We start from the raw sequence: 27,374 nt of genomic DNA on the forward strand, positions 1-27,374 counted from the left end.
AATGGAATATTTTGCAAAATTAAGTTAAGAACAGTTGACTGAAGTTAGTGACTACATTTACACTAGTGAGTCTAAACTTTTGATGGGTAGTATATTTTCAAAAACACTGATTTCTGAAGTTTCTTAAAAGCTATCACTGCCTCTAGATTTTTCTCATTAACATCAAGGATGTCAGACTCAAGCTGTCGAATCCTCTCTTCTCGCTCCCTGATGAGGGCAAGGTCATCCTCGATGATCACTTGTTGTTCCTGTAGCTGTGCCCGTCGGTCATCCTGTAATCGTTCCTCGTTTCAGAGAAAGGATTGTACGTCTTGATGCAATGATCTAAACATATTGAGTGCTTATCACACATCGTATGAAACATATAAACAAATATTTAAAATGATACACATAAGATGTTAAATCTTAAAACCTGGTATGTTCCTGTTTTCGTCCTTTAGATATTATATGTGACAGTTGCTTTAGGGATAAAGACATATTTTTGTTTCAGGATGTGAATGTGACACAGGCAGATATTAAGTCGGCTGTAGATTGACTCAGGCAGACATTACCTCTTGTGTTGATGGAGTTGTGTTGATTTAGCAGAATGTTGATTCAGCTATACAAAGGTTGACAAATGTCGGGTGCAGATATTCCATTGACAGAACATCAAGATGTAGGTATACCATGGATGATAGTAACAAAGCTATTCCAATTGACAGAGTTAGGCAAATGCATACAATGCAGTGGGACAGAAACACACGAGCACACAGCCCGAACAACAGACACTTAACACTACCAACACTCCTAAGCTGATGAATAACACAAAAATCTTCAAAGTCGAAGATATATTTAATAAAACCTGCCTGTCTTGGTCGTATTACCCCACGTAACCAGTTTGTGTTATTACAAAAACAATAACACATAGAAATAATAGAAAAAGAAAACAAATTCCAAACGAAACCACTCCATACTTCCACTCTCCCCACCACTTCTGGCAAATGCAGAAATAAAAATTAAAGCTGAAACACACCAGCACCATGTTTGATTCAAACGCCCAAACAGAACAGCCAAGTGCATGTGGAAGACAGACTTGGTGCTGGTGTGTTTCAGACCCTTGTTTTTCGCTGATTTTGACAATGTTTAATTTCACTTAAACTCAACGAATATTGAATCAGTTGCTTCACTTCATGTTCCAGCATGTCGTTTAAAGTGCCCATGCAGCACACAAAAAGTTGCATTTACCTTAGAGTATAAATGACTTTACCACGTTTAAGTTTATAAATGACTATCAAATGTTAGGATGTTCCCATACTTTTTGTGTGTAGTATACATTCAACAATTTATCTTGCCGTAACTTTCGTTCAAAATCACCCTCTGTCGATCAAACCAAATTATCTTCAGATCACGTCTGGGATATACGCATAATGTCGGAAAGCGCACGTAGAATCTCTAAATCATCGCTTGGAATGGCCTACTATATTGTGAATAACACGACGTTTCGGAGTGTATGCTTGCACCTCTGACGAAGATGCTAGCGTACACTCCGTGACGTCGTGTTATTCACAATAAAGAAGTTGACGTATATACATCTTGCCGTTCCTATGGTCTATAGGATGTGGGTATTTATATATAGTCCATCCCATCTACATTCACGCTCATAGCGCTTTGTTTCCCTCGATCATTGGATGTCAATCTGAACATCACATCGTATTATCAATCTCAACTCCTCGGAGAGCATACAACTCTTGCAGCCACTAGGCGCACCAAGTTATTGCGGCTTTCCCATCCTCACGAGGTACGATTCACATCGGGGTGGACTGGGACACAGTCACAGTACTTTGTCCAAGTTCACTGCACGTTGCTGTACCCGCAACTAGGTGTTTGCAGGTATTCATCTGATGATATACCAATAGATTCGTGGGTTCTTTTAAGTGCACAGGGTTGTGTACTGTACACTAGGGGTTGTGACAGCATTGAAAGAGTCTGCACAGAAAATTGACTCCAATGTTTTTGCACCAGGCACCTCAAGCTCGCTGGAACACTAGCCTTGCGCCTTAGACAGCTCGCCCACCATGCCAGTAGAGCCGAGACAAGGCGTTGTGTTGGAGCACCAAATGTGTTTGTGTGTGCAGAGAATAGTGTACCAACCAAACAAGATGGTTCACATATTCCTGTCTAACAGTGATTTCATCGACGAAACTCCTGTGTATCGCTAATTTACTGGTGGCTGAAAATATAATAACTATTTATTTTTCAGTTAATTTATCTAACCACACGTGACACAATCTTGCTTAATTTCTTTAAAGACATTGTATTCATATTAGTAATAGTTCATGTAATCGTATCCCAAATGCATAGATCGATGCTTATGATGTTGATCACTGGATTGTCTGGTCCAGACTGTATTACTCACAGGCTGCTACTGAAATAGTGCTGAACTGAGTGTGGCGTTAAACAACAAAGTAATAATTCAGAATTATTTCAGAATTTTTAAGCCGACGGTTTGGAATGAATTTAAAAATTATTCCTCTTTCATGCCATTGAATCATCGATAAATATAAGTAACTTATCAAGTTTCACTGGCATTTGTAGAGTAGGGGAATGTATTTGTTACACTTTCGAGTGTTCTTTACACAACCTTCTAATGGTGGAGGCAGGTGCGGCTCTTGCGTCCATCAACATATTCACCCAAGGGCTGGTGTGGTCATTGTAAAACCACCATCGGCTCTAAAACATTCTCCAGTTACAAAGCCTGCTTTATCTGAGGCTAGGAAGGCCACAATGTGACCCATTTCTTCTGGGGTAGCCGCTCGACCAAGTGGCGTCACTTTTATCATGGTGTTCTCCAACTGAAAACGAGAGCGTGAATGAATGAGTGAAAAAATAAGGTATATGAGCTACAATCAGAGAGTGCTTTACGTGCTTTAACTACACTGATACCAGTCTATTAACCTTCCAGTAGTGTTTGCTGCAGGAAAAGTATCGGGTTGTCAGGTTCGTACTAAGGGCGTGAAGTTGCTCATGTTGTCAATTACACAGGTGTCCACGGCGGATTTGGTGAGTTGAACGTACTTACCTCAGCAGCTTGTTCTTTAGTTGTCATCTTTGAAATCAACTGACTTGGTACAAAACCCGGACTGAAACAACGAGAAAAAAAACAGAGTGAAAACAGCTATTAAAACGAACACAGCACTAACAGCGAATAAAGAAAGTAAGGGAGTGAATGAGTTTAGTTTTAAGCCGCACTTAGTATTATTCCAGCTATATATGGTGATCGTGGTCTGTAAATAATCGAGTTTGGACCAGACAATCCAATCATCAACAGCATGACCATCGATCTACGCAACTGGGAACCGATGACATGTGTCAACCAAGTCAGCGAGCCTCCCCGCCTGATCCCGTAAGTCGAGTCTTACGACAAGCATGGGTTACTGAAGACCAATTCTAACCCCGGATCTTCCCGGATCGAATAAAGAAAGTAAATTGAAAAGAATAGTCACAATGTGTCATAAGCAGCATTCACAATAATCACGTATATGGACTAATAGCAGGAAACCAAGCATTACATAATCATCAATAACCCAGAACGTGCAACACAACTTATAAGATCGACGATTTTCTGATACAGAAAACCTTATATGATGGATGTGATATTCACTTGCAAAGATCTTGTACCACACTTCCCTTCTCAATGTCTTATACATCTGCTGTGACACGTGCTGATCTGCTAAAATCGGTTTCGATGTTCTACAACTTGTATATGTGAGTGCGATGTAAACCTTGTGAGATACCTGCGTACGTATTACATTGTATTCTTCTGTGAATAAATCCAGAATCCCATTTTAAAGAAGACATGATGCTTATAGAATCTCATTTTAAACTGAACTCAAATTAACATAAGCCATATTCCATCGATATTTAGCAGCCATATCTTCAACATCAATTGTTGTTGTTGTTGTTGTTGTTGTGTACTTACTTTATTGCATTGACACGTACCCCCTTTGATGCCAATTCTGTGCAAAGAAAGTTTGTATGTTGTTTGCTGCTTAACCACGCTTAGGAGGATTTCATGATCTTTTCCCTCTGCCACAGGAAAATATCACTAGGTCAATGTCTATTATAAGGCAATATGTATTACCACGCGTTGCACCTCTTACATTCTTATGTGTTCACGAAATCTCTGATAAATGGCTTTGCTTCTAATAAATTTATGTGATTTATATTGAGTGAGTAATTGCGTTACCGGTACTTTGATATTGCACAGCAAATTGCCGTAGCTAACTTGAGTGAGGCACCCAACTGTGGCAAAAAGGTTGCATACTAACCTTGAGCAAGGTATCATGTAAATGTGTCTAGGGCCACCTTCGACATAACGTAGATACCGCCACCCGGAGCCTGCACATATCATATGTAGAAACGTCCTTGAATGATATAATATGAAAATAACTGAACCAGCCAGTTCAATTCTTTCATATGGATATCGAAAATGGTGGATAAACTAAGTGTTTCTGAACTTGAAAGGGGACTAATCTTATGTCGCCACAAATAATATTTTTTTAACTCACACGGCACTCGGCTTAGTGTGTGGTAAGTGTGGCCTATTCTGAACTCAAATGGCCAAGGGATGTTTCAAGAAGTTCAGGTTTACAGTTGTGAATTATTCCTGTATTTGCTGACATCACACTCACAATTGTACCCGTGCCGGCGGTTGAAGTATTGATCACGTTTCCTGAAAAAAAAGATATATGTTTAGCCTAAAAACTAGTGACTATGCTCACATAACATCTTCCGGGAGAAAGTATGTGTTTCACTTTAACATCTTATCGGTAATCGCCATACAGGTATTAGATTTCCTATGTTCCATATGACGTACAATGTTTTCTCTGAAACGAGGAACTGACCAAGTTATGGCAAAGCTCACATTTCCCAGGATATCCAGTGAACAATTACTTATGAGTGTATATCTAGAGGATTATTTCGTTCACGTTCATCTAGTACCTTTGCTTTCAATCAAATGCGGTGCAACTAACTGCGTCAAAAACAAAGGTGCCTCCAAGTTTACAGCCATCGTTGTGTCGTACACATCTTTGGTAGCTGATTGCAGCGTACACATGCTTGCTATCCCGGCATTGTTCACCTAAACATAGATATAATACAATTTGTTTGTTTGTTCACCTAAACATAGACTCATGGTGCAACCTGTTTGTTTGTGTTCTGATTTAACTATACTCTCTGTTATCAATAATAATAATCTGTAAATATGTAGTCCAGATTTGTCTACAATTGCTAACATGTGACGGGCTGGAGTAAATCATGCAGGAGTAAGTACTGTAGTCCATAGTATGGTGATCTACCTTCTGCTGTTGGTTGCCTTTTTATGTTGTATTGTCTAAATAGTTAAAGTTTTACATCTATATATGTGCTATTTTAGTTGTTTGTACTGTTCTTCATTGGTTTATATATTAACTTAATGTTATGTATTATGAATGTATAACTTGTTTGAGTCATGATATGGCAGAAATACTGCCGATTTGTCTTGAAATCTTAACTCACTCACTCACTCGAGTCCAGACAATCCAGTGACTTATAATATGATCTACGATCTACTCGGAGAAAAATAACTGTTGCACGTTATCCACCTATTGAACACAAACCACTCCATCTCTTAAAACGCATCTTTCGACTGTAGTTTAAACTAGTGGTTGAAGCGTCTGCTCGGATTCCCCATGTGTACAATCATGTGTAAAGCCCAAATCTAATGTAGAAAGTCATGATATAACGTTCATTTGATGGGGTAAAGCTCAAGTACTCCAAATCAAAACAAGAATAAATTGATAGGGACCTAAATGCTCATGTGATGAGCTTATGGGATGTTCTCATAAGCTGCCGTGGAATGACGATAGTCCTGGAAATCTTTTCGATCATTTTCAGTTACTTTCTACTTTATTCTAGGGGGTGTAGTTTTGGTGGTTCATGTTCGACATCCAAGATTCTCGAAACAGCGATCGTTGATTGTATCGTAAATCCTCCCGACGCTTCGGTCTTCAGATTGAAAATCTATAGTTCCTTAACTCAGAGCATTGCAAATCATCTCAAGCTGTTCTAAATGAACGTAGCCGCAGACACTTCTTGCATCCGTCATTGGTACGCGTTAGCAGACGACCGACACTGCAATCGGGCAAATACGTTTACTTGTGAGAGTAATGTATACTTTAATTGATGGAATAATTTTTCGTGTGACAAAATTACTGAAATTAAAATCAGCTGAAATTTTCTGACTTTGTTTACACTAGAATCTTTGCATATCCTGGCCAGATACGTTGGTAGTCGAACACGTCTCGCGAATGGTCCACTTTTTTAGCTTCATGGAAATATAAACGTTAAACATTCTTTGTGAACCAATCAAATGCCACGCAATCACTCGCAATGGATATATTTTCTTCTGCCGTAAACGAAGTGTACTCACCAGAATGTCTATTTTCCCGAACTTCTTCTTGGTTGACTCCACGAGAGTCCTTCTGAAAGCATCCTGTGTAATGTCACCCACATTTATGAGGACATCCTAGAATAGAATGATGACCAAGCGGATAAATCATTACTCCCATACGATGTGATTTTCGTCGATTTGTCACTGAGGAAGGATAGTTAATGATTGTTTGGGGCACTACTTTTGTGAAATGATTGGAAACTGAACCAATTTCTATTTGCAGATCGCCTTCATAGGCTAAATGAATCGCGGCGCCTTGGAGAACTTGAGCTATGATTTTATGTATGGAATAGTGACAGGTGAGTTTGATCACATCCTGATATCACTATTGCTTTCTACTCACCTGGCAGCCCGCCTTCTTGCAGTTTTTGACCACTTCCTCCAAATTCTTCTGGTTCCTACCCGTCAAGGACAGCTTAGCTCCTTCTTTCGAGAAAGCTATAGCAATTCCTGCCCCAATTCCTGAGCTGGAACCTGAAACAAAGATTCTGGAATGTGTTCTTTTTTATTGTTTTACTTGAGCATGTTTGTCATTTATTGTATTAATTACATCAGTTATCAATACCAACTATCCTTATATACATAATTGTTATCAGAGATCTATGAATACATGTACATAGTTTTTATGAAACTTGTTAATTTCAATGAATGTAATGGCATATGTCAATGCCATATTCAACATTCTGGCTTCCTTCAATATCTTGGTGAAAACACGACTGACTAATAACAACATTCAGTTTTAATACATTGGAACAATGCTCACCCAGTTCTTACAGTCAAAAGGTAAGGACATAGATGATAGGTAGTTACATGAAAAGAATGTCAGGCAGCCGAAAGGAACAGCTGTAGGAATATCACAAGAATGACAGTGTCAGCACTGGCAGCAGCCGGACAAAGAAGCCCCACAGCAACAGCAATTCAGTGTAATTATTTGGAATGAACGTCAGACATTATGAAAAGGCCACGACGTCATCTCAGTCTCGCAAACAACATCATCAGACACCTCACCATCAACCAAACAACGTCACCGGCTAAATACACATCAGAGAAGCCTCATAAAGAACTCAAGCACAATCAAACAAACACCAACAGCCCCATAAACAACATCAGAAACAGGACCTGGAATAAAAACAAGCTGTACACAAAAGAATGTGACCAGCGCCACTAACCAGGGGAAGACCCACAAACGAAACCAGAAGCACCATGATAGCAAACAGCACCAACAACAACATTACATTTGTATTCCCTTCTGTACACAGAATATGTTTCACAAGCATAAAACACATGCTATTCATCTTCAACTATAAGAATGCTCTTGGATTTACATGATTAGAAATACCTCTCTGCAAAAATAAAATTTTCACATCTACCGGTTTCAAGTTCTAACTTAAACATCTCAATTTTGAAAAAAAAAATCTTAGGATATTGAGGAAGGTCCCTAATAGATGATTTGCTATAATAAAACATTTACGGTTTGCCTATATAGACCAGACCACGATTGAATTATCATACAATCTTTGCTTGAAAACATTGTCAAAAGCTGTTGATGCTGAATTTCCTGACTAATTCAGACAAGGCCAAATCCATGCAGAAATAGAAACTTTTTGTCCTTGTCGTCCATGAACTGCGACCTACATTTTCTAAAGATAAAAGCATAAAATCACATTGAATTGATAACTTATTATTGGGCATATACAGTATCTACACCAATATTTATTATCCTAGTCATATATACAAATTGCAAAGGTACTATTTCATATTCACCTGAAACCAGAATGTTACAAGCAGATTTTCCAACATTTAATGTATTTGAAGAAAGTTTTATGTGGACAGATTCAATGGTATTGCAATATGAAGTGACCCAAATTTCTGATCCATAGCATAGTATAAGTGTGATCATACAACCATATATCTTAAATAAATATGCACAATTAAAAATACCTAATTTCCTTTGAAAATTATTGACAGAAAATATTGCCTTATAGGCCTTATACCATCATAAAACCATATTTCTTAAGACCTCAAAGGGCCACCATTTTTAAAAAGATAATTTTAGTTTTCTTTAAGTTCACATTCATACCATTTTGTTCACAAATTGATTCGGTCACAGTATTTTTTCTTTGCAGCAGTACACAAGTATCATATATACCTGAGACATCATCAGCAAACATGAGTGAACAACTATTATTCATAGATGATGTAACTGTTATACCTCGCCCATCATCACGTTCCATCATAGTACATAGCTTGTATTTAAAAATGATAAAACTTTGTGGACTTAATACACATCCTTGGCGACTGTCATTATTACATGAAAACATTTTTGGTAAACCAGTTGGTGTTCTAAGACAAGCAGATAAGCAGTTAAACATAGATGGTATAATTGAAAGAACCGTACCCATAATGCCAGCCTCATATAGAGACTGTAAAAGTACATCATGTTTTAAAGCATCAACTAACTTAGAGAAGTCTATAAACAAGCAGTAAATTCTTCCACCCTTTTCTAATGTATTTCTGAACTGAGGACTGCAAGGAAACTATGTGATGAATGAGAGAGTAATTATCCCTAAAACCAGCTTATGATTTACTAATGATAATATGTACATCTCACCATACATGAAGGCGGCTATTCATATTAGACATAAATATCTTACAAGTGGAATCTATATGTGAAATGCCTCTATAAGTGTTTGGATCACTTTTTAAAACCTGGCTTAAATAAAGGGCAAACGATACTATCACGCCAAGAGTTGGGAAACCTACCTCCCATCAAAAATACAATATGAAAGCTGAGTAAAATATTGAACAATAAGGTGTCTACAAGCCTTCAAAAACTCGGTAGCTACAGCATCTGTGCCCAGGAGATTGATTATGTGCTGCACTGATGCTATGGGATAAACCTTCCTGCTCAGTATTTGGGTGATTAAGACCTACTAACATATCTGGGGAAAAATCGACATCAGGATGTCTCTACCGGAATAGGGTGACATGTATCTTTGATACATAGACGTGACATGAAATGCTCGATCCACTACCCATTAGAAATTGAATGTCAAATACCATCAAAACTATTGCATTTTTAAAGATTTGTCCAGAAGAGTTTTGAATCCTTGCCAGCTTCAACTAGCTTCTCCTTCTGCTTACTGAAATAATCCTACCTTTAGCTTTAAATACATTCTTAAAACTAATCCTCAAAGCTCTAAATACATCCAGACTCGGATCAAAATAGCTGTGAGCTCCACGAGCTCTATATTTACATTGTTTCAAGTCCTCTAACTCCTTATCCCCAACGGAGGTTGAAGATCTTGGCTGCAGTTATCTGTAAACCTGACAGTGTTTATAAATACAATCATTTAAATTTAAAAGGAGCCCCAGTGAGTTGGGAGATTAATGACCTAGACAAATCTAGAAGTGCTTCATTCGGGGCTTTAGCATTGCAGTGAGGGCTCGGCAGTAGGGAAAATGTTGTGGTTCAGGGACTGTGAGACAGACAGGAGTAGCCTCCCTTGCCTTGTCAATACCTCCGCATGCATCAGATGTAAACAAATTAGCACGCGTGTAAACTTCTTGTCACTGCATCTCTGAAGCCTGTGGGGGATCCTCGTGAGGAATATCCGCTCTTCGTCCCGATACACACAATAACCTCCTTCTCAGCAGTGCACGTCTATTCAATGTCGGCAAGACTGAAACGACATCACTATGACTTGCAGTTTTGTAATCATCAAGGACAAATCCTCCCTTCAACTGCTATGTACAGATTGGCGTCTTTTCCGTTTACAGCTTACATTGCTCACACAGAGATGATGCATTCTAGATATTGCATTTAAGGACAATAAGTCAACCTATTGTGACTTTGTATATTCATTAACAATAATCCACCTGTTTGTCCACATTTTTATCTGTTATTCATGGTATATCTACACCCGACTTTCTGTTACCGATGGTATATCTACACCCGACTTTCTGTTACTCGTGGTATATCTACACCCGACTCTCTGTTACTTATGTTATATCTACACCCGACTTTCTGTTACTCATAGTTTACCTACACAAGACATTCTGCTACCCATGGTATATCTACACCCCACTTTCTGTTACTCATGGTATATCTACAACCGACTTTCTGTTACTCCTGGCGCATCAACATCCTACTTTCTGTTACCCATGGTATATCTACACCCGACTTCCTGTTACTCATGGACTCTCTACATCTGACATGCTGTTATCCATGGAATATCTACACCCGACTTTCTGTCACCCATGGTATATCTACACCCGATTTTCTGTTACCCATGGTATATCTACACAAGACTTTCTGTTACCCATGGTATATCTACACCCCACTTTCTGTTACTCATGGTATATCTACAACCGACTTTCTGTTACCCATGGCGCATCAACATCCTACTTTCTGTTACTCATGGACTATCTACATCTGACATTCTGTTATCAATGGAATATCTACACCCGACTTTCTGTTACCCATGGTATATCTACACCCGACTTTCTGTTACCAATGGTATATCAACACCCGACTTTCTGTTACCCATGGTATATCTACACCCCACTTTCTGTTACCCATGGTATATCTACAACCGACTTTCTGTTACTCATGGCGCATCAACATCCTACTTTCTGTTACCCATGGTATATCTACACCTGACTTTCTGTTACTCATGGTATATATACAACCTACTTTCTGTTACACGTGGTATATCTAAACACGACTTTCTGTTACTCGTGGTATATCTACACCCGACTTCCTGTTACTCATGGTATATCTAAAAACGACTTTCTATTACCCATGGTATATCTACACCCGACTTTCTGTTACTCATGGCGCATCAACATCCTACTTTCTGTTACCCATGGTATATCTACACCCGACTTCCTGTTACTCATGGCGCATCAACATCCTACTTTCTGTTACCCATGTTATATCTACACCTGATTTTCTGTTATTCATGGAATATTGATACCCAACTTTCTGTTACCCATGGAATATCTACATCCAACTTTCTATTACCTATGGTATATCTACATCCCACTTTCTGTTACTCGTGGTATACCTACACAAGACATTCTGTTACCCATGGTATATCTACACCCGACGTTCTGTTACCCATGGTATATCTGCACCTGACTTTCTGTTACTCATGGTATATCTACACCCGACTTCCTGTTACTCATGGTATATCTAAACACGACTTTCTGTTATCCATGGTATTCTACACCCGACTTTCTGTTACTCATGGAATATCTACAGCTGACATTCTGTTATCCATGGAATATCTACACCCGACCTTCTGTTACCCATGGTATATCTGCACCTGACTTTCTCTTACTCATGATATATCTACACCCGACTTCCTGTTACTCATGGTATATCTAAACACGACTTTCTGTTATCCATGGTATTCTACACCCGACTTTCTGTTACTCATGGAATATCTACAGCTGACATTCTGTTATCCATGGAATATCAACACCCGACTTTCTGTTACCCATGGTATATCTACACCTGACTTTCTGTTACCCATGGCTTATCTACAGAGGACTTTCTGTTACCATGATATACCTACACCCGACTTTCTGTTACTCATGGTATATCTACACCCGACTTTCTGTTATTCATGGTATATATACACCTGACGTTTTCTGACCCGTGATAAGTTAACACCGGATCCCATTAGCTGTGAAAACGTGTGTGCCTCAGATGGACTGACGAGGTGGAGTTAGAAACTAATATTTGAAGGTATGTCCCGTAAGGCAATCTGAAAGAAACAGGTAAACTAGTGCATGGGGGCATAAGCACCGATCCCCCTTTGGAAAAGATGTCATGTAATCAGCCAAGCCATGATAATCAGCCTGTCTGATCACCTCATGCGTATCAGTAAACATATTTCTTGTTTTGTGTGTTTTTTGTTTTACTCTGCAATATTGCAGTTATATGCCAGTTTTCAGTAAATGATCTCTCGACCAATCAATCCAGTATATGCCATCATGAGCATCGATCTACCTATTTGGGATTCGATGACATTTATCACCCGATTCCCGTTAGGCGCCTCTTATGACAAGCAAGGGATTTTTATCTTATTGGATATGTCATCCATGCTAAATCTATAACCATCGAATTTCTGTTATGATAAACCTGCACCTGACATGAAGTCAGCCTGACACTATCTACTCAAGATATTTGTTCAACGACACTCTTCAATACTTGGGCTAAATGACATATCACTTGGGTTGTAGACGTTTTAAATGTATTTGGCATACTTTCATATTAATGGTGTGTGTGTGCATTGTAACTCATTGTAACTTAATATCTAACCGAAGTGTTGAGCGAATTTCTCATTGCGCAAGTGCTTCGCCCAAGTATCCCAATGTGTATTTTTGGCTTCTCACTGAATAAAGTTGTCGGCTAGGGCAGGCTGACCTCGACCTGTCTCGCGCACCCGTATTATCGCTGTTAGTGATTCATTCCTGGGAGGTCGTCCCGGACAGGTATTTATCGACGATGGAATTTTGGGTTTGGGTTACTGGGGAACATTAGAGATAAGGTCAAACTAAGTAATTATAGTCATGTGGCATCAACTTAAGTCATTTCATTCATTGTGTAACCATGTCCAAGCAATAATGATGCTTTTAACATTATTGGGCTTCCAGTAACAGCCGAGTTACCGTAACGTTAAATGTTTCTCCTTTGGTATGTAATGTTCATGTCACATAAACCTGTCATGATGGGAGAGGCGGGAGTCAATGGCTGGCGAGATCAAGTCAAAACATTGATTACAAAACAGTCTCGTTTCCTGCTGACAGGGTTCCGTCCTATTTCGCAACTTAGTACAATAACCAGTCCAGAATGTTGAGACCAATTCATTCAACTGGATATATAGATATTAATCAAAATTATTTGATATATCTAACCACTTGTATATTGCAACACTACGCTCCTTCTAATCCTTGCAAACACGTCGTGCAACGCGCTCTGTCGTACATGACAAACGGAAATCTGGAAATCGTGGAAATCTCAAAACGAGGCTCTGCGGCTAGAAACGTTTGGCGGTCTGGTACAGACCTGATATTATATCAATCACATTGTGCGTTACAAAACTACACTGAATAAGCGCAAAGAACACATAGCAGGTGTAACCAGTGAGCCAAATGACTTGTGAATCATTTTACGACCTCATCAAACAGGGGCAGTCTGTGACGTCTTAGTTGATTTCATGCTGCCTACACCTCGACATTTAATATAGAAATGCGATGTTATTAAAGTTTGAAATTAAAATTAACTTGTAAGTAACTCTTTCATATGAAACAAGGAATTGGAATTCAGTGTAACCATAGTTGTTTGTGGTGTCTCTTTTCACTTTCACACGAGAAAATTCGGATCGGCTGAAAAGTAGGTCATTGTCTGAATAGGTTCATGAGATTCATGTTTCGGTTTGGTGATTATTTTAGACAGTACGATTGTACTTCTGTGATTCTGTGAACCGAGACAACCGGGGAAATTCGGAAAAGGAAAGGGATACAAGGAGAGGCAGAAAGAGAAGATGCCAGTGTACGACGTATATCCACATGGACAAACCATCCTCTGCCTCACTGATAAACCAGACCCAAAAAAAAGGTTTTCAGAAAAATTCATCCAATCCGGTTCACAGAATCATAGAAGTACAATCGTACTGTCTAAAATTATCACCAAACCGAAACATGAATCTCATGAACCTATTCAGACAATGACCTACTTTTCAGCCGATCCGAATTTTCTAGTGTGAAAGTGAAAAGAGACACCACAAACAACTATGGTTACACTGAATTCCAATTCCTTGTTTCATATGAAAGTGTTACTAACAAGACGAGCGAAGGCTTTAACCACTAGGCTACCCCATAGCCCACGCATGGAGTGATTGCGGTAATATTGTCTAGTTGTAAGATACCTGTATACTACATAATCTCTGACTGATTCCGAAATGGACAGTGTGAAATGAATACCTCTGAAAATATTAATGAACATTATAGGCACTGGACATGATGAACTGAGTTCAGAAAGAAGCTTTTGATAACTGCCCAACCAGTACCAATAAGAGATCAAAACGGATGTGATAGAATACATTATGCAATTTACTCAGTTTATTGTATCTCACAATAAACTGAATTCAAATGAATATAAAGAAAACTATAGCTAGTCCCATTGACATTAACCTTAATAGGCATCTCCTCAATAATTATTGTTATACTTACTTGATTGCATTGACATATATAGAAGGAAATGTTGTCTCCTGCTTATTACACTTCTTTCTCTGACATTTCCTCTATAGGCCAAATCTTACGTTCTACACTGTTCAATACATTTATGACAATCAGACAAATCCCATTGCTTCCAACAGATTTATATAAACTGAGTGTGTAATTTGGTTCACCGTAACTTCTAATTATTGGATTCTTCAATGATAACAATGGCATAGACCCTAACAGCAGCTTGCATGACTGGGCCATTCAACGTTTTCAAAAAGGTTTCACACACTAACCTTGGGCAAGGTATCTTGCAAATGTGTCCACGACCGCCTTCGACATAGTGTAGATACCTCCATTCGGTACCTGCCCACGAGGGAAAGTTGATAATATGTTCAAAGGTATTTTGCATGATATATGGAAATAACAGAAGCAGTAGGTTCAATTCATTTAGATGAGGTAGATTAAGTGTCTGTAATCTTAAAATTAAAGGACACTTCTATCGCTATTACTTTCTTTCCATACAGCACTCAGTTTGGTCATACGGCTTTAACTCTGCTTAGTGTGTGATATGTGCGGGCTATTCTGAACTCAAATGACCAGCGAATTTCATGTTCAGTATTACAGGTTGTGAACTGTTCCTGCTCATGCCGACATCATGCTCACAATTGTACTCGTGCAGCATAACGTTTGTTTAGGGATGAAATTGTGTTGATCACCTGGGACCGGATTCACTAAACTTTTTAGAATTTTCTTAAGCCTACTAAGAATTCTTAGTTTCCATACCGGTAGCAACCCATCTAATACTAAGATTTTTGCTTAAGCCATATTCATCTCCCTTTTCCAACTTGCACATTTTTCAACGTTGAACTTGTTATTAACAAGTAAATATATATTTATAAATTAATTATTGTAGGAGGCAAATACATCACAGTTACATATACAAGGTGATAACATTTTAAAGTGCATTCAAAATTCAGTCCAGGTTTCCTTCTTCCGTGCAGAAGTAACGCCCGGACTAAACTTTCCAAGTAACACAGCCTTGTTTTCCTCAACAAGGCGTGTTAAAAACAGCGTTTGCTCGGCCGTCCAGTTTGGTTTCCTTGTAGTTTTCTTCTCCATTCTGATTGTCGTCTGCGTAACTTTTTTCTATCTCCACGATATGAAACTTTAAATTTCTTAGCTAAGATTTCTGCTTAGTCGCATGATGGATTTCTACTTAAGATACATTCTCAGCTAAGAATTCTTAGGAAACTTAAGCATAAAAACTAAGAAAATTCTTAGAAGTTTAGTGAATCCAGCCCCTGTTCTCTGCAACGGAAAGCTGAAGAATTTGTGGTGACAATACCTTTTTCCAGGACATCCTGCATATTGTCCAGTGAACAGTCGTCTTCGTGTGTAAATCATGGGACAATTTGTTTGGATCTGGGCTTTTTGTTATTATATTTTTTTCAAAGAGTTAAATAAAGGCGTACATGTACAACACCAGTGATGCATATACATTCATTCAGAAAGTAACTTTAGTTTCAATTAAATATGGTGCAACTAACTGTGTCAGAAACAAAGGTGTCTCCACGTTTACAGCCATCGTTTTCTCGTCGTTGATGTCATCGGACTCAAACCTGTGATCCCGGCATTGTTCACCTAAGCATAGATGCACATGTCCTCCAAACCCTTCTGTAGTACCTGAAGTATACTCACCAGAATGTCTATTTTCCCGAACCTCTTTCTGAAAGCATCCTGCGTGATGTCACCCACGTTTATGAGAACATATTAAACAAACAGTTGATCAATCATTACTTCAATATGATGTGATTTTCCTCCATTTGCCACTGAGGAAAGATAGTTAAGGATTCTGTTGTCATTTTGTGAGATGATTAAAATTGTACGCACCAATGGTTATGTGTGCTGTCGTACGAACGCTCGATATACATGACTTTCAACGACAAAGTGACACGCGGCGCCTTGGACAACCGAGATATTCTTTAATGTACAGAACTGTGGCAAGGTGTGCTTTTCCTGATTAGCTCAAGATTTGTCTACTGGTCTGCATTTACCAAACATCCTGCCTTCTTGCAGTTCTTGACCACTTCCTCTAAATTCTTCTGGTTCCGACCAATCAAAGACAGTTTTGCTGCTTCTTTTGCAAATGCTTGCCCAATACCTAAACTGGTACCTAAAACAAAGACTGTTTACTCAAAGCAAACATACAGAGTTGCAGTTAGTTTTCAAAAGTGCTCTGTATTATATTTTACATTTTTTCTTTTATATATTTGACTTTACATCATTCACTATGTGTGTCGTTCGTATCGGCATGTAGACATGACTATACATATGAACTCATTATATATATTTTGTGTGGTTAATCTAGGAAATTTTATTGTAATGTAATGAAATTGGACACCTGATTTCCTTATGTTCATCATTCACCCTCAGGCATCCTTCAGTATCATGATCTGTCAACTAAACAAGAACAACTAAATACGAATGACTGATAACAACACTTCTGAAATATTCACCCAGATTTTATACTCCATAGAGAAGGTAATATATGACGGAAGTAGGTGTTAGGTGGTTACTTGAACTGAACATCAGATGAAGGGAACAAGCTACCGCAGCAACGATATCACAAACAACATTTGCATCAAAAGCATACGACGGATATTGTTTGGAGTGAACATCATGAAAAAGAATAGCTTGAAAATAATAAGGGACAGAGCAACAACAATTTCTCATTTCAGCATCAGCAGATGCCTCCCCAAGAACCCCAGCAAGCACAAACACCAATAGCCCAATAAACAACATCAGAGACACGTCCTGAAACAATATCAGTTGTCCACAAAGAACATCACAAGAATTGCCCAATAAACAATACTAAGTGCACTACATACCAGCAACACAAACAACATCAGAAGGAAACACGCGAACAACATGAGCAGGCCAACAAAAAATGTGAACAACACCCGAGACAACAGCAGCACAAAAACATGAACAGCAAACCCGCACACGACACTGACAGTGAACACGAAAAATTAGTAACATTCCTACAAACAACCTCGGTATCCACAAGCAGGACTTCAAACAGCATCACCTTAGACAGCCAGTATCTTTGCTCACACCGTCAGTCAGTGTGCTTCAGTTGGTGGCCCGGTCACTGCAATTTACGAACTTCCGTCACATTGTTGAACTGTTGCTGAGTTTTGTTTCTTTGTTTGGTTGTTGTTTAACGCTGCACTCGGTCTGAAAATTATCGAGTGTGGTAATAAACAAATGCCAGCGCTTCATCACCCGATTTCTTTGATCGCCTCTTAAGACAGTACTTGCTAACAAACCACTGGTAGAAGATTCAAACCAATGAAAAGCAAATCCTTATACGTATTACACAATAAACAATCTCATCAAGTGATAGCAAGTTTTCCTCTCAGAGCCATTTTAATAGGACGTGAATGATTCAACAATTTCTATTGGACTCAATGTCCTATATGTTGTGTAATACCTTTCACGGCGACGAGTGATGTAACTGGCGAAGTTATATTTTGCAATGTAAAGGCATGGCACAGTTGTCTGTACTTGTGTACACTGTGTCCTGCGTCAACACAAAATCAGGACACAAGGTGCGTTCTCACGACTTGTAGTAACAACAAAAGTCGTTTTATTTGTATACCTTTTATGTCGCATGCAACTTGCGAGATTCTCACGTATCAACATGGCAACATGGATTCATCAAGTGAAGAAGAAACGCTAACGTTAATGTCATTCTACATATCGCAGTCACTTAAAGAAGAAGATAAAGCCTAATCAGCGTGGGTTCTTAGGTGGAACATTCCATAAACATTCCTGTAACAAGTAAAAACATAACCCGTTCGGTTTCTTCTCTGGTAAGGTCGACTGTCTTTCAGTCGTGTCTCCGACATGATGTTAAAATAAACCAAAGGGATGAAACTCTTGAGATGGACACAGATCAAACGATTTGATTAGTGGAGAGCTTGCGACTTGTAGGGGCAGCATTTATATTTTCTGTGTTTCTCATCGTCCGACCGACCCCTCTAATTCTAGCAATGCATGTATAGACGGCAAGATTAGAACGCCGTAACCGTGATCTCCAGTGTGTTAAGGTAATGTACAGATTCATTACTTTTGGAGTTTTCTTTCCATTTATAGCTTTAGCAGAACAAAGAGGGATGATGTACTTTAGTCCAGGATATTGCGTCGACCGATCTTGGCTCTGTACACACATAATACAAGGAAGTGTTTCCCAGTTGCTGATCATGCAGGTCTGCTCAGCAGTTAATCAGTTTCACATGGTGTATTAGTCTATCAGCATAATTATTTAACACGACGTCAGACATCAAAGTGTGTCATTAGATATTGCAAATACGAGGGCGTTCCAAAAGTAGTCGGCCTAACTATATTCTCGATGCCCAATGTTAGAAAACTTCCAGATTTCATTTTGATGGTGTCATTAGCAAAGCCATATGCAAAATTTCACATATGTGGGTAATATGGTTAACGAGATTTTAGTCATCACACCACATTGAGTTATAATATTTCTTTAAAGGTTTGCAGAAAGTGAAAAGCGGTCTGTCATTTTGTACCTCTTGGATAATGGTATACCCTCAGGTAATATATGAAATATGTTCTGTATAGTATTGGATGACTTCGGGTCATAATCAACAATCAAAGATTTGGATTGCTTGATTTATATTTAGATGGGCAGTTTTTAAAGGGCATAGCCCTTAAATCTTTTAAAAACATTGTGTCCAGATATTCAACCTGGCACCGTTTACAATATATTGAGTGCTGGCGCTTGCGTGACCATTCAGTATTTAGTTTGAACCCTTGGCAAGCCATTGTAGTTTCAAATTGCACTTTCATGCACTTTAATATCTACCTTTGATTCTAGAGGATTTCTGCCTGTCTCAAACACACAAAATGTTTCTTGCATATTTTGTTTCCTGAAGTTTGTGATGCATTTATTGCAGATTTTGCGTATTTTGGGGGTACCAAGATAAAAAGTCAGACAAAACGGGGATCGTGAGGCTAATACATGGCAAAAAAAAATTGCTTGAGGTTCAGAGATAACATGTAGAAAAATATAACATAACAACAGCAGCATTTGTATAATTTTCTAGGTGAGGCCGACTACTTTGGGACGCCCTCCTATATATCAAACCCAGCAGAGCAGGGTTGTAAAGAATATGGAAAGCTATTCCACAAGCCTTCCTTACCTATTCGACGATGTACTACTGTTGTTGCTTCTCACAGTTGACATACCCGTTACTGAGTGTTGCCGAATTCAATAGTTTTTGATAAGGATTGGGCTAAGAACAGTTATAGGGTGCGTTGCCAACAATCAATCGCTTGCAAGCGATGTACAGCGATTGGCCTGACAACGGAGTGCAACTTTCAAACGCACCAATCGCTGGATGAAGCTGCTTCATTCTCAAACCAAAATGGCGACCTACGGAAATTTGAATTCGACGACTGAACAAAAATATTGTTTGTCTTGATAAGCTGGGAAATAAGCAAAGGCAGCTTACATCCAAGCATCCTCAGTTTGTTCCACAGGTTCAATGTAGTCATCAACAATTATTATTTAATCGGCACGTCATCGAGACTCTTCTAATACGTTCTTCATTATGGCCAGGCGAGCAAATGGTAATTACTCCGCGATTTTGGAAGAGTGAGAAACGCTTCGAGCTGTTGGAAGCATGGGATATGTGATTTATTTGCTAACTCTGAGCGATTCCCGATATGCAACGCACCCTATGTGTCGACATTGCGCTGCTGTTCTCGCTGCACAAGGTGGGTATACCCGTTACTGAGTTTGTGACATTCGTGTTTAACCCCCGTAATCTTGCAGTTCTGTCGTCTTTTCAATATCCACCTGATAAAGTTTACATGAAACTTGTTGATCACTGGATTGTCCAGTCCTGACTCGATTATCTACACGCCGCCACCATGTAGCTGAAATCTCGCTGGTGCACCGTTAAATTAGACAACAAACGAACTCGCTCACCCATTAAATCGTCTTCTACAACCAACATTACCAATCGTTATATCAAGTGACCAAATGTCATTTCATTCTAGGAGTATTAGGGATTACACCTCATGACGTTACAGACCCACCCGGGATGGTGGGGTAGCCTAGTGAGTAAAACGTTCGCTCGTCATGCCGAAAGACACGGGTTCGTTTCCTCACAGGGGTTCCATGTGTGGAGCCCATTTCTGGTGTCCCCCGCCGCGATATTGCTGGAATATTGCTATTAGCGGCGTAAAATAAACTAACTCACTCACGACATACCCATCCACATAAACTGTAAATTTTGTGTCCCAACGATTACACGTGCGCATATGGACATCTTTTACCATCTCCGTTGATTCCCCCCAATTCCCTCGAAACAGCACAATAACATGCAAATGAACAGTGTCAAGGCAACTGTTCATGTGATTGCCTGCTTTACACAGGTGTCACAACGTGGAATGTTTTCGACCCCGTTGACACACTAGGCAAGACTACAGTTTGAGCGCTGAAGTGTGTCAAAACACGAGTGCATTGTAAAGATTAAACTGTTTTCCTCCTCTGGAGCGCTTGCAAAAGGGAGGCTATCAATCTAAAATGAGATAAGTCGGTCTGACTGAATTACAAGCAACTGAAATCTCCCTTCTCGTTTTACCAACCGTACATATACCCGGGCGGTGGTGTTGCCTAGTGGTTTAAGCGTTCGCTCGTCACGCTGAAGACCCACATGGGTACAATGTGTGAAGCCCATTTCTAGTGTCCGCCGCCGTGATATTGCTGGAATATTGTTTAACCATACTCACTCGCTCACTCTCATAAGTCCATCTGAAGGATGGGAATTGTGGATTACTGACTCACAGGCAGGCACACACACACACACATACACGCACGCAAGCACGCACACACAAAGGATCGACATGACTAGGAAATCTGCCAATATGCATTTACACTGAAGAACGAATGTGTACAAACCTGACAGGCTACAAATAAACATATTTTTTGACACATTTGTACCAATCGCTCCCTAAACTACTTACCTCGAACTAAATACATTCTATTGCATTTCACAAGGACGTTAAGTACATATTCCAGATCAAAACAACGTGTTTTGTGTTTCACCCTCTGAAGTAGCAATGTTCTTGGATCCTTATTCAAAATTCACTTACCATGAACTAGTTATTGAGGATGAAATTGACATGTACATAACAAAGAGTATTTAACACGATTAAGACCAAAGCAAGCTTCCAACGAATGGAACTTAATGAGCTGTAGCCACAATGATCAGTGTGTCTCGGTCTGTGATTTGCAGACTTTCGGAACAGGTCCAATGCTAGTCAAACACACATGTTTGTAAAGCCCCAGCACGTTATCAGATGCTTGTCATATGTGCTGTATGTGCACAACATGAAAGTGTTATGTTCTGTCACTGTATCCCCTCGTCCAGCCATCGTTGATCAGTAGCATTTTGCAACCGTCACTACTGATACGCGTTATAAAAATACGTGAAATATTCATGGTTACCAAATCGATGAAGCCAGTTTCTTTCAGTGAGACTCAGACGGTTTCACCCACCCCTCGTATAAATAAATTACAGTCACGTGTGCGTAAACCCATATGTTTGCACACATTAAACACGCACGAACAAGAAGATCAGTTGAAACCGCATGTAAAGTTATCGTAATGGATGAGATGAAGAATGACAGTCAACAGCACCTGATGGTTATGCATTGTGAGGATGCAAACAACAGGGCAATTTACTCAAAGCATGAACATTTAACATGGCTTAATCAGTATTGGGTTATGCCCCTAAGATCAGTCAAGATCAACCATTTGTTAAAATGAAGAGGCATGGTCCCAATCAATCTCCTGATGACAGTTTAAGGGATTCTTGTCAACCGATCTTGCAGTGGCTGGTCTACATGGGTTTGCATTTTTGGTTTGTGTAGAAGTTTTGGCATTAATGATAAAAAATAATTAGCATATAAGAGGAATAAAAAATGACACTATTGAGACATTATGTCACAATTTGCTGATGATACGACGATGCGCCTGATGTTTCCGAAAGTTGTCTTTATGCTGCCTTAAATACATTACAATTCTTTGAAAGATTCTCTGGGTTAAAATTTAATATTGAAAAAAACCAAAACTAACTTGGATAGGATCAAAAAAGAGATCAAGACTAAAATTATTTAAAGACTGGAATTTTGACTGGTCTCACACTGAATTTACACTTTTAGGTATTCATTTTGACGTAGATTTAAAAATTATGGTTGAAAACAATTATTCTGATAAAGTGTCTCAAATTACGGAAGAAATGAAAACCTGGTCAGCACGAACACTCCCTTCGTTTGGAAGAAACACAGTTTTGAAATTATTCCTGCTTCCTAAATAAAATCACCTATTTGCTACACTACCAAATCCTCCAGATCATGTTTCAGATAAACTTCAAAACCTATGTATTAGATTCATTTGGAAAGGAAAACCAGACAAAGTGAAAAGGGACATTATTACATCTCTCGTAAACATGGTGGATTAAAGGTGCCAAACATCAAAGAGACAATTGCTGCCCAAAAGCTTGGATGGGTAAGAAAGTTATTACAGAAATCAAATAGGTGGGATTACCTATTTTTCAGAAGTGTGTTACGTGAAATGTACCAATGGTCTGCACATAGTAATTATATTAAAAATGTTGCATTGTTACTCCAATCTTAACTAATCAGTTTTGGAAGGATGTGCTACTTGGTTATTATCCCATGGAAGTGTACCTTCAGCACGGATCTAAGATGGTTACAACACAGAATTATCCCTAATATTCTACCTACAAAACAGTTTTTGTTTAAGATCAAGTTTATAGACTCTCCCATTTGTGGTTTTTGTAAATATAACATTGAATCAATTACCCATCTCTTCTGGGACTGTGAAATTGTTGCATACATACATACATACATACATGCACATATGCGCACATGCATGCATACATACATACATACATACATACATACATACATACATACATACATACATACATACATACATACATACATACATACATACATACATACATACATACATACATACATACATACCACACATACGTACATACATACCACACATACGTACATACATGCATGCACACATGCACACATACGTACATACATGCATGCACACATGCACACATACGTACATACATGCATGCACACATGCACACATACATACATACATGCATACATGCATACATACATACATCTTACATACAGATACATACATACATACATAAATACATTATGGTGCTATCTGATGGCATTTGCAGACTGTTTCTATAGAAATATCATTGATTGTTTTGTATATCTTGTATATCAGCACCATTGTACCTATCAACTTCACACCTTGACTACATGTACTGTACCTATAAATACGTTAAAACAAGGTAAATAATAAAAAAACCCAATTGGGTTATGCCCCTAAGATGAGTCAAGATCAACCATTTGTTAAAATGAAGTGGCATGGTTCTAATCAATCTCCTGATGACACTTTAAGGGATTCTTTTCAACTGATCTTGCAGTGGCTGGCCTACTTGGGTTTGCATACACGTGTACCGATCCGCGCGCGACGAAAGGTAAGGCTGCTTGAGATACAACTTGTAATAGGCATGCGCGCGAGCATTGTAGTCTTGAGAAACAAAACGTGATTACGCCTTGTGCGGAAACATTATGCCTGTAACTACTAGTTTTTTCCGGCTCTTACAGCCTGGTTTCTCATAAATCGATACTGAAAAAGGGCGCTTTATCTTTGCAGAAACCTGTTCAAGTCTGCAAAAGTTGTGAAGTGGGTCATTATACTAAGAACGACAATATAGAATTACTTGACGGATGGAAGGATGGATGGAGAGTGTTCTTGTAAGTCTTGGCTAATCTTCAACCGTATTGCGAGATCAGAATTCCACTTTTGGGTAGTTGCAAGATAGGGGGTACCAAGCTGGCTGTACATATGAAAGTACATCATACACACATAGGTATTGGAACCATAACAAAATACCTGTATCCACAGCATAACTTAGCGTCCTCTATTGATCTTCACGACAAAAATTTATTCATGTCGTACTCATGTTGGCTACTGTGGTATTACCCTGCTACGCCGGGCTGTAAATACTTTCTTATGTCATCACTGATTCCTTAATGTATTTTTTCACAGCTGTTTTGACTTTCAGACCAAATGGAATCTGATGATGTGAGTGTGTGGAAGTCATTCATCACAGAAAAGACCTATATACATGTAACAGGGATAAACAATACGATGGTATGCATGAACGGGATTAACAACAAAAGAGTATACCAATGGTCCTTAATATGGTGATCCACCTTCAGTTGTTGGCGATCTATAGCCTGTTTTGTATTGTATCGTCCTCTATTGTTAAAGTATGTTAGATTTCATTAATAGTTTTAGATATATATCTGTGATAGTTTAGTTGGTTTTACTGTCCTTTGTGGACAGATATTTTAAAATGATTACCTTGTTTTCATCGCTATATGGCTGTAATATTGCTGATGCGATGTAAAATTTTAACTCACTCACTCACTCACAAAATAGTATACTTGTTGGAGGAAGCCAACTATTCATGAAATAAGGCGATATAAATAACTGATGTAATTAATGATTCACGAAAGCTCAGCTATTAAAAGGAGGTACCAACGCCATGTCGAAGGCAGACGTGTAATTTGTAAAAGACACCTTTGATGTCGAAAACGTTGATACATTGACACGCAAAATCAACACACAGCCATACATCACTCAAGGGATCAGGTTGTACCGCCTATTCATAGGCAACAGTGTACGGTGCTGAATCAGGTTTTGGTGTCAAGGTAACGCAAGCATAGAACATGTACTTACTCACAGTAGAGGCAAGAGAGCACATAGTAACGTGTGACCTGGCCGGTTGACGCTGTAAAGTTATATTAACTTACCTCGTACGTTGTTGTGAAATAAGAAAAAGTGTGATTCGAAGAAACAAACTCTGGACCAGTCAATTTCCTTTGCCATGGCATTGAGAGGAAAAGTTGCGCTTACCACTGGTAGGTCAGGCTGCTGCTGCTTGCTGTAGCAATGCTGGTAGTAGTACTGGAGCTAATGTAGGTCGGGCTGCTGCTGCTTGTTGTGGCGATGCTGGTAGTGGTACTGGAGCTGATGTAGGTCGGGCTGCTCCTGCTTGTTGTGGCGCTGCTGGTAGTGGTGCTGGAGCTGATGTAGGTCAGGGCTGCTGCTGCTTGTTGTGGCGCTGCTGGTAGTGGTGCTGGAGCTGATGTAGGTCGGGCTGCTCCTGCTTGATGTAGCGGTGCTGGTTCTGGTGCTGGTGGAGCTGATGTTTGTCGGGATGCTGCTGCAGTTTGACGTACTGCTAATGTGATTTCTAGGTGATGTTGTAGGGCTTTCGTGATATATGGTTGTGGTGACTTGGATGTGATGTTGACAAATACAAGAATGATTCACAACCTGTAATACAAACCCCCTTCAAACCCAGTCGATGTGTTTTAGAAAAGGCCACGCATATCACACACTAAAGCAAAGTGAGTGTTGTGTGAGTAAAGAAAGAATAGGTTGTGGCAATTTAAGTTTCCTCTCTTTTGTTATTGAGAGATTCAAAAGAAAGCGAGGGAACGTTATTCACCTGCATGCCACCTTTGTGGTGTCTCTTTTGGCAAGTCACATGGTTTGATGTTTGTGTCCACTGTGTACCCTGTTTTCTATCATCACCCCATGAATCTACATGGTAAAGTTATACCTTGTCGGAGAGGGTGATTTACAGTGTTCAGTTATTGTCTTCTTGAAAACTAAACAGAAAAATGTCTCAGATCCAATCCGATTTTCTCATGTTTAAGAAATAAATGAACAGCACATTAGGGGTCATAACATGCCCTTATCTTGATGGCCCCCAAAGCAAACCTTATACTACTTCATCGTTTTAGATATCTGTATGAACTGAGGTAAATGATCTACATCTGTTACTTTCATCTGTCATGCAAAGATCATTCAATGTTATGTCGAAGGCGGCCTTGGACACATTCACAAGATACCTTTCACATGGTAAAAATACAAAACGTTTCTGAAAACCATGTGTTGCCCACTCATGTGCTGTGCAGACCTTTATTGATCAAGTATCTGATCATCGTCGGTTGTAATCGAGCATTCAAATTTTGACAACGAAACAACACGCTGTACGTATCACTACACCTAGTGAAATGCTTCATCTCCATTTTTTGTAATCTAGTTAAGGCATAGGAAACATATGCGGTGATATGGGCTACATATTTCACTTTGTAACTGCTACTTCAAAACCATCTTTACATCCATTATACTTGAAAAGATTCTCTACATAGACAGGAGTGATGGACAGTTAAAAGGTCATACGATTTCATTTGTATGGGGAAAACTATGTGATACTAGGATTTCTCTTGACATTGTGCAGAAACTGAACTTCTGAAATATGAAAGTACAATGTAGCTTTAAACCAAATCAGTGACTTGATATGTAATAACGTATTGGCACAAACAACTCTTGAAAAACATTTCTTAAACACATAAGATGAAAAGATTTAGCATGAATATGAAGCACGTTACTTTATCCAACAGGACCTATACCTGTCACAGAAGACAA

The 27,374-nt window shown here is 39.0% G+C and overlaps 1 protein-coding gene across 1 annotated transcript; it reads right to left on the bottom strand.

Moving 5' to 3' along the window:
- Positions 1–2,264: 2,264 nt before the first annotated feature.
- On the bottom strand, positions 2,265–18,155 carry LOC124258621 (11-beta-hydroxysteroid dehydrogenase A-like). The gene is made up of 9 exons (XM_046692691.1): positions 18,108–18,155; positions 6,813–6,949; positions 6,449–6,544; positions 4,981–5,119; positions 4,671–4,711; positions 4,308–4,377; positions 3,959–3,995; positions 3,059–3,119; positions 2,265–2,831 (listed from the first exon to the last, which is right to left on the bottom strand). The coding sequence occupies exons 1-6, from the start codon at positions 18,133–18,135 to the stop codon at positions 4,321–4,323; spliced, it is 498 nt and encodes a 165-aa protein (XP_046548647.1). The 5' UTR covers positions 18,136–18,155; the 3' UTR covers positions 2,265–2,831; positions 3,059–3,119; positions 3,959–3,995; positions 4,308–4,320.
- Positions 18,156–27,374: the final 9,219 nt, after the last annotated feature.

Source organism: Haliotis rubra, unplaced genomic scaffold (assembly GCF_003918875.1).
Source record: "Haliotis rubra isolate DU_JTF1 unplaced genomic scaffold, ASM391887v1 Scf1175, whole genome shotgun sequence".
Classification (NCBI taxonomy): domain Eukaryota; kingdom Metazoa; phylum Mollusca; class Gastropoda; order Lepetellida; family Haliotidae; genus Haliotis; species Haliotis rubra.

What these genes read in the sequence shown, in the direction of transcription:
- LOC124258621 (XM_046692691.1), bottom strand. Translation starts at nt 18,135, where the DNA reads ATGGCTCTGAGAGGAAAACTTGCTATCA. An exon ending in GCATTTGATTGAAAGCAAAG is followed by an intron (nt 4,712 to 4,980) that starts GTACTAGATGAA and finishes CTTTTTTTTCAG; the next exon opens with GAAACGTGATCAATACTTCA. An exon ending in CCGCCGGCACGGGTACAATT is followed by an intron (nt 4,378 to 4,670) that starts GTGAGTGTGATG and finishes TGATATGTGCAG; the next exon opens with GCTCCGGGTGGCGGTATCTA.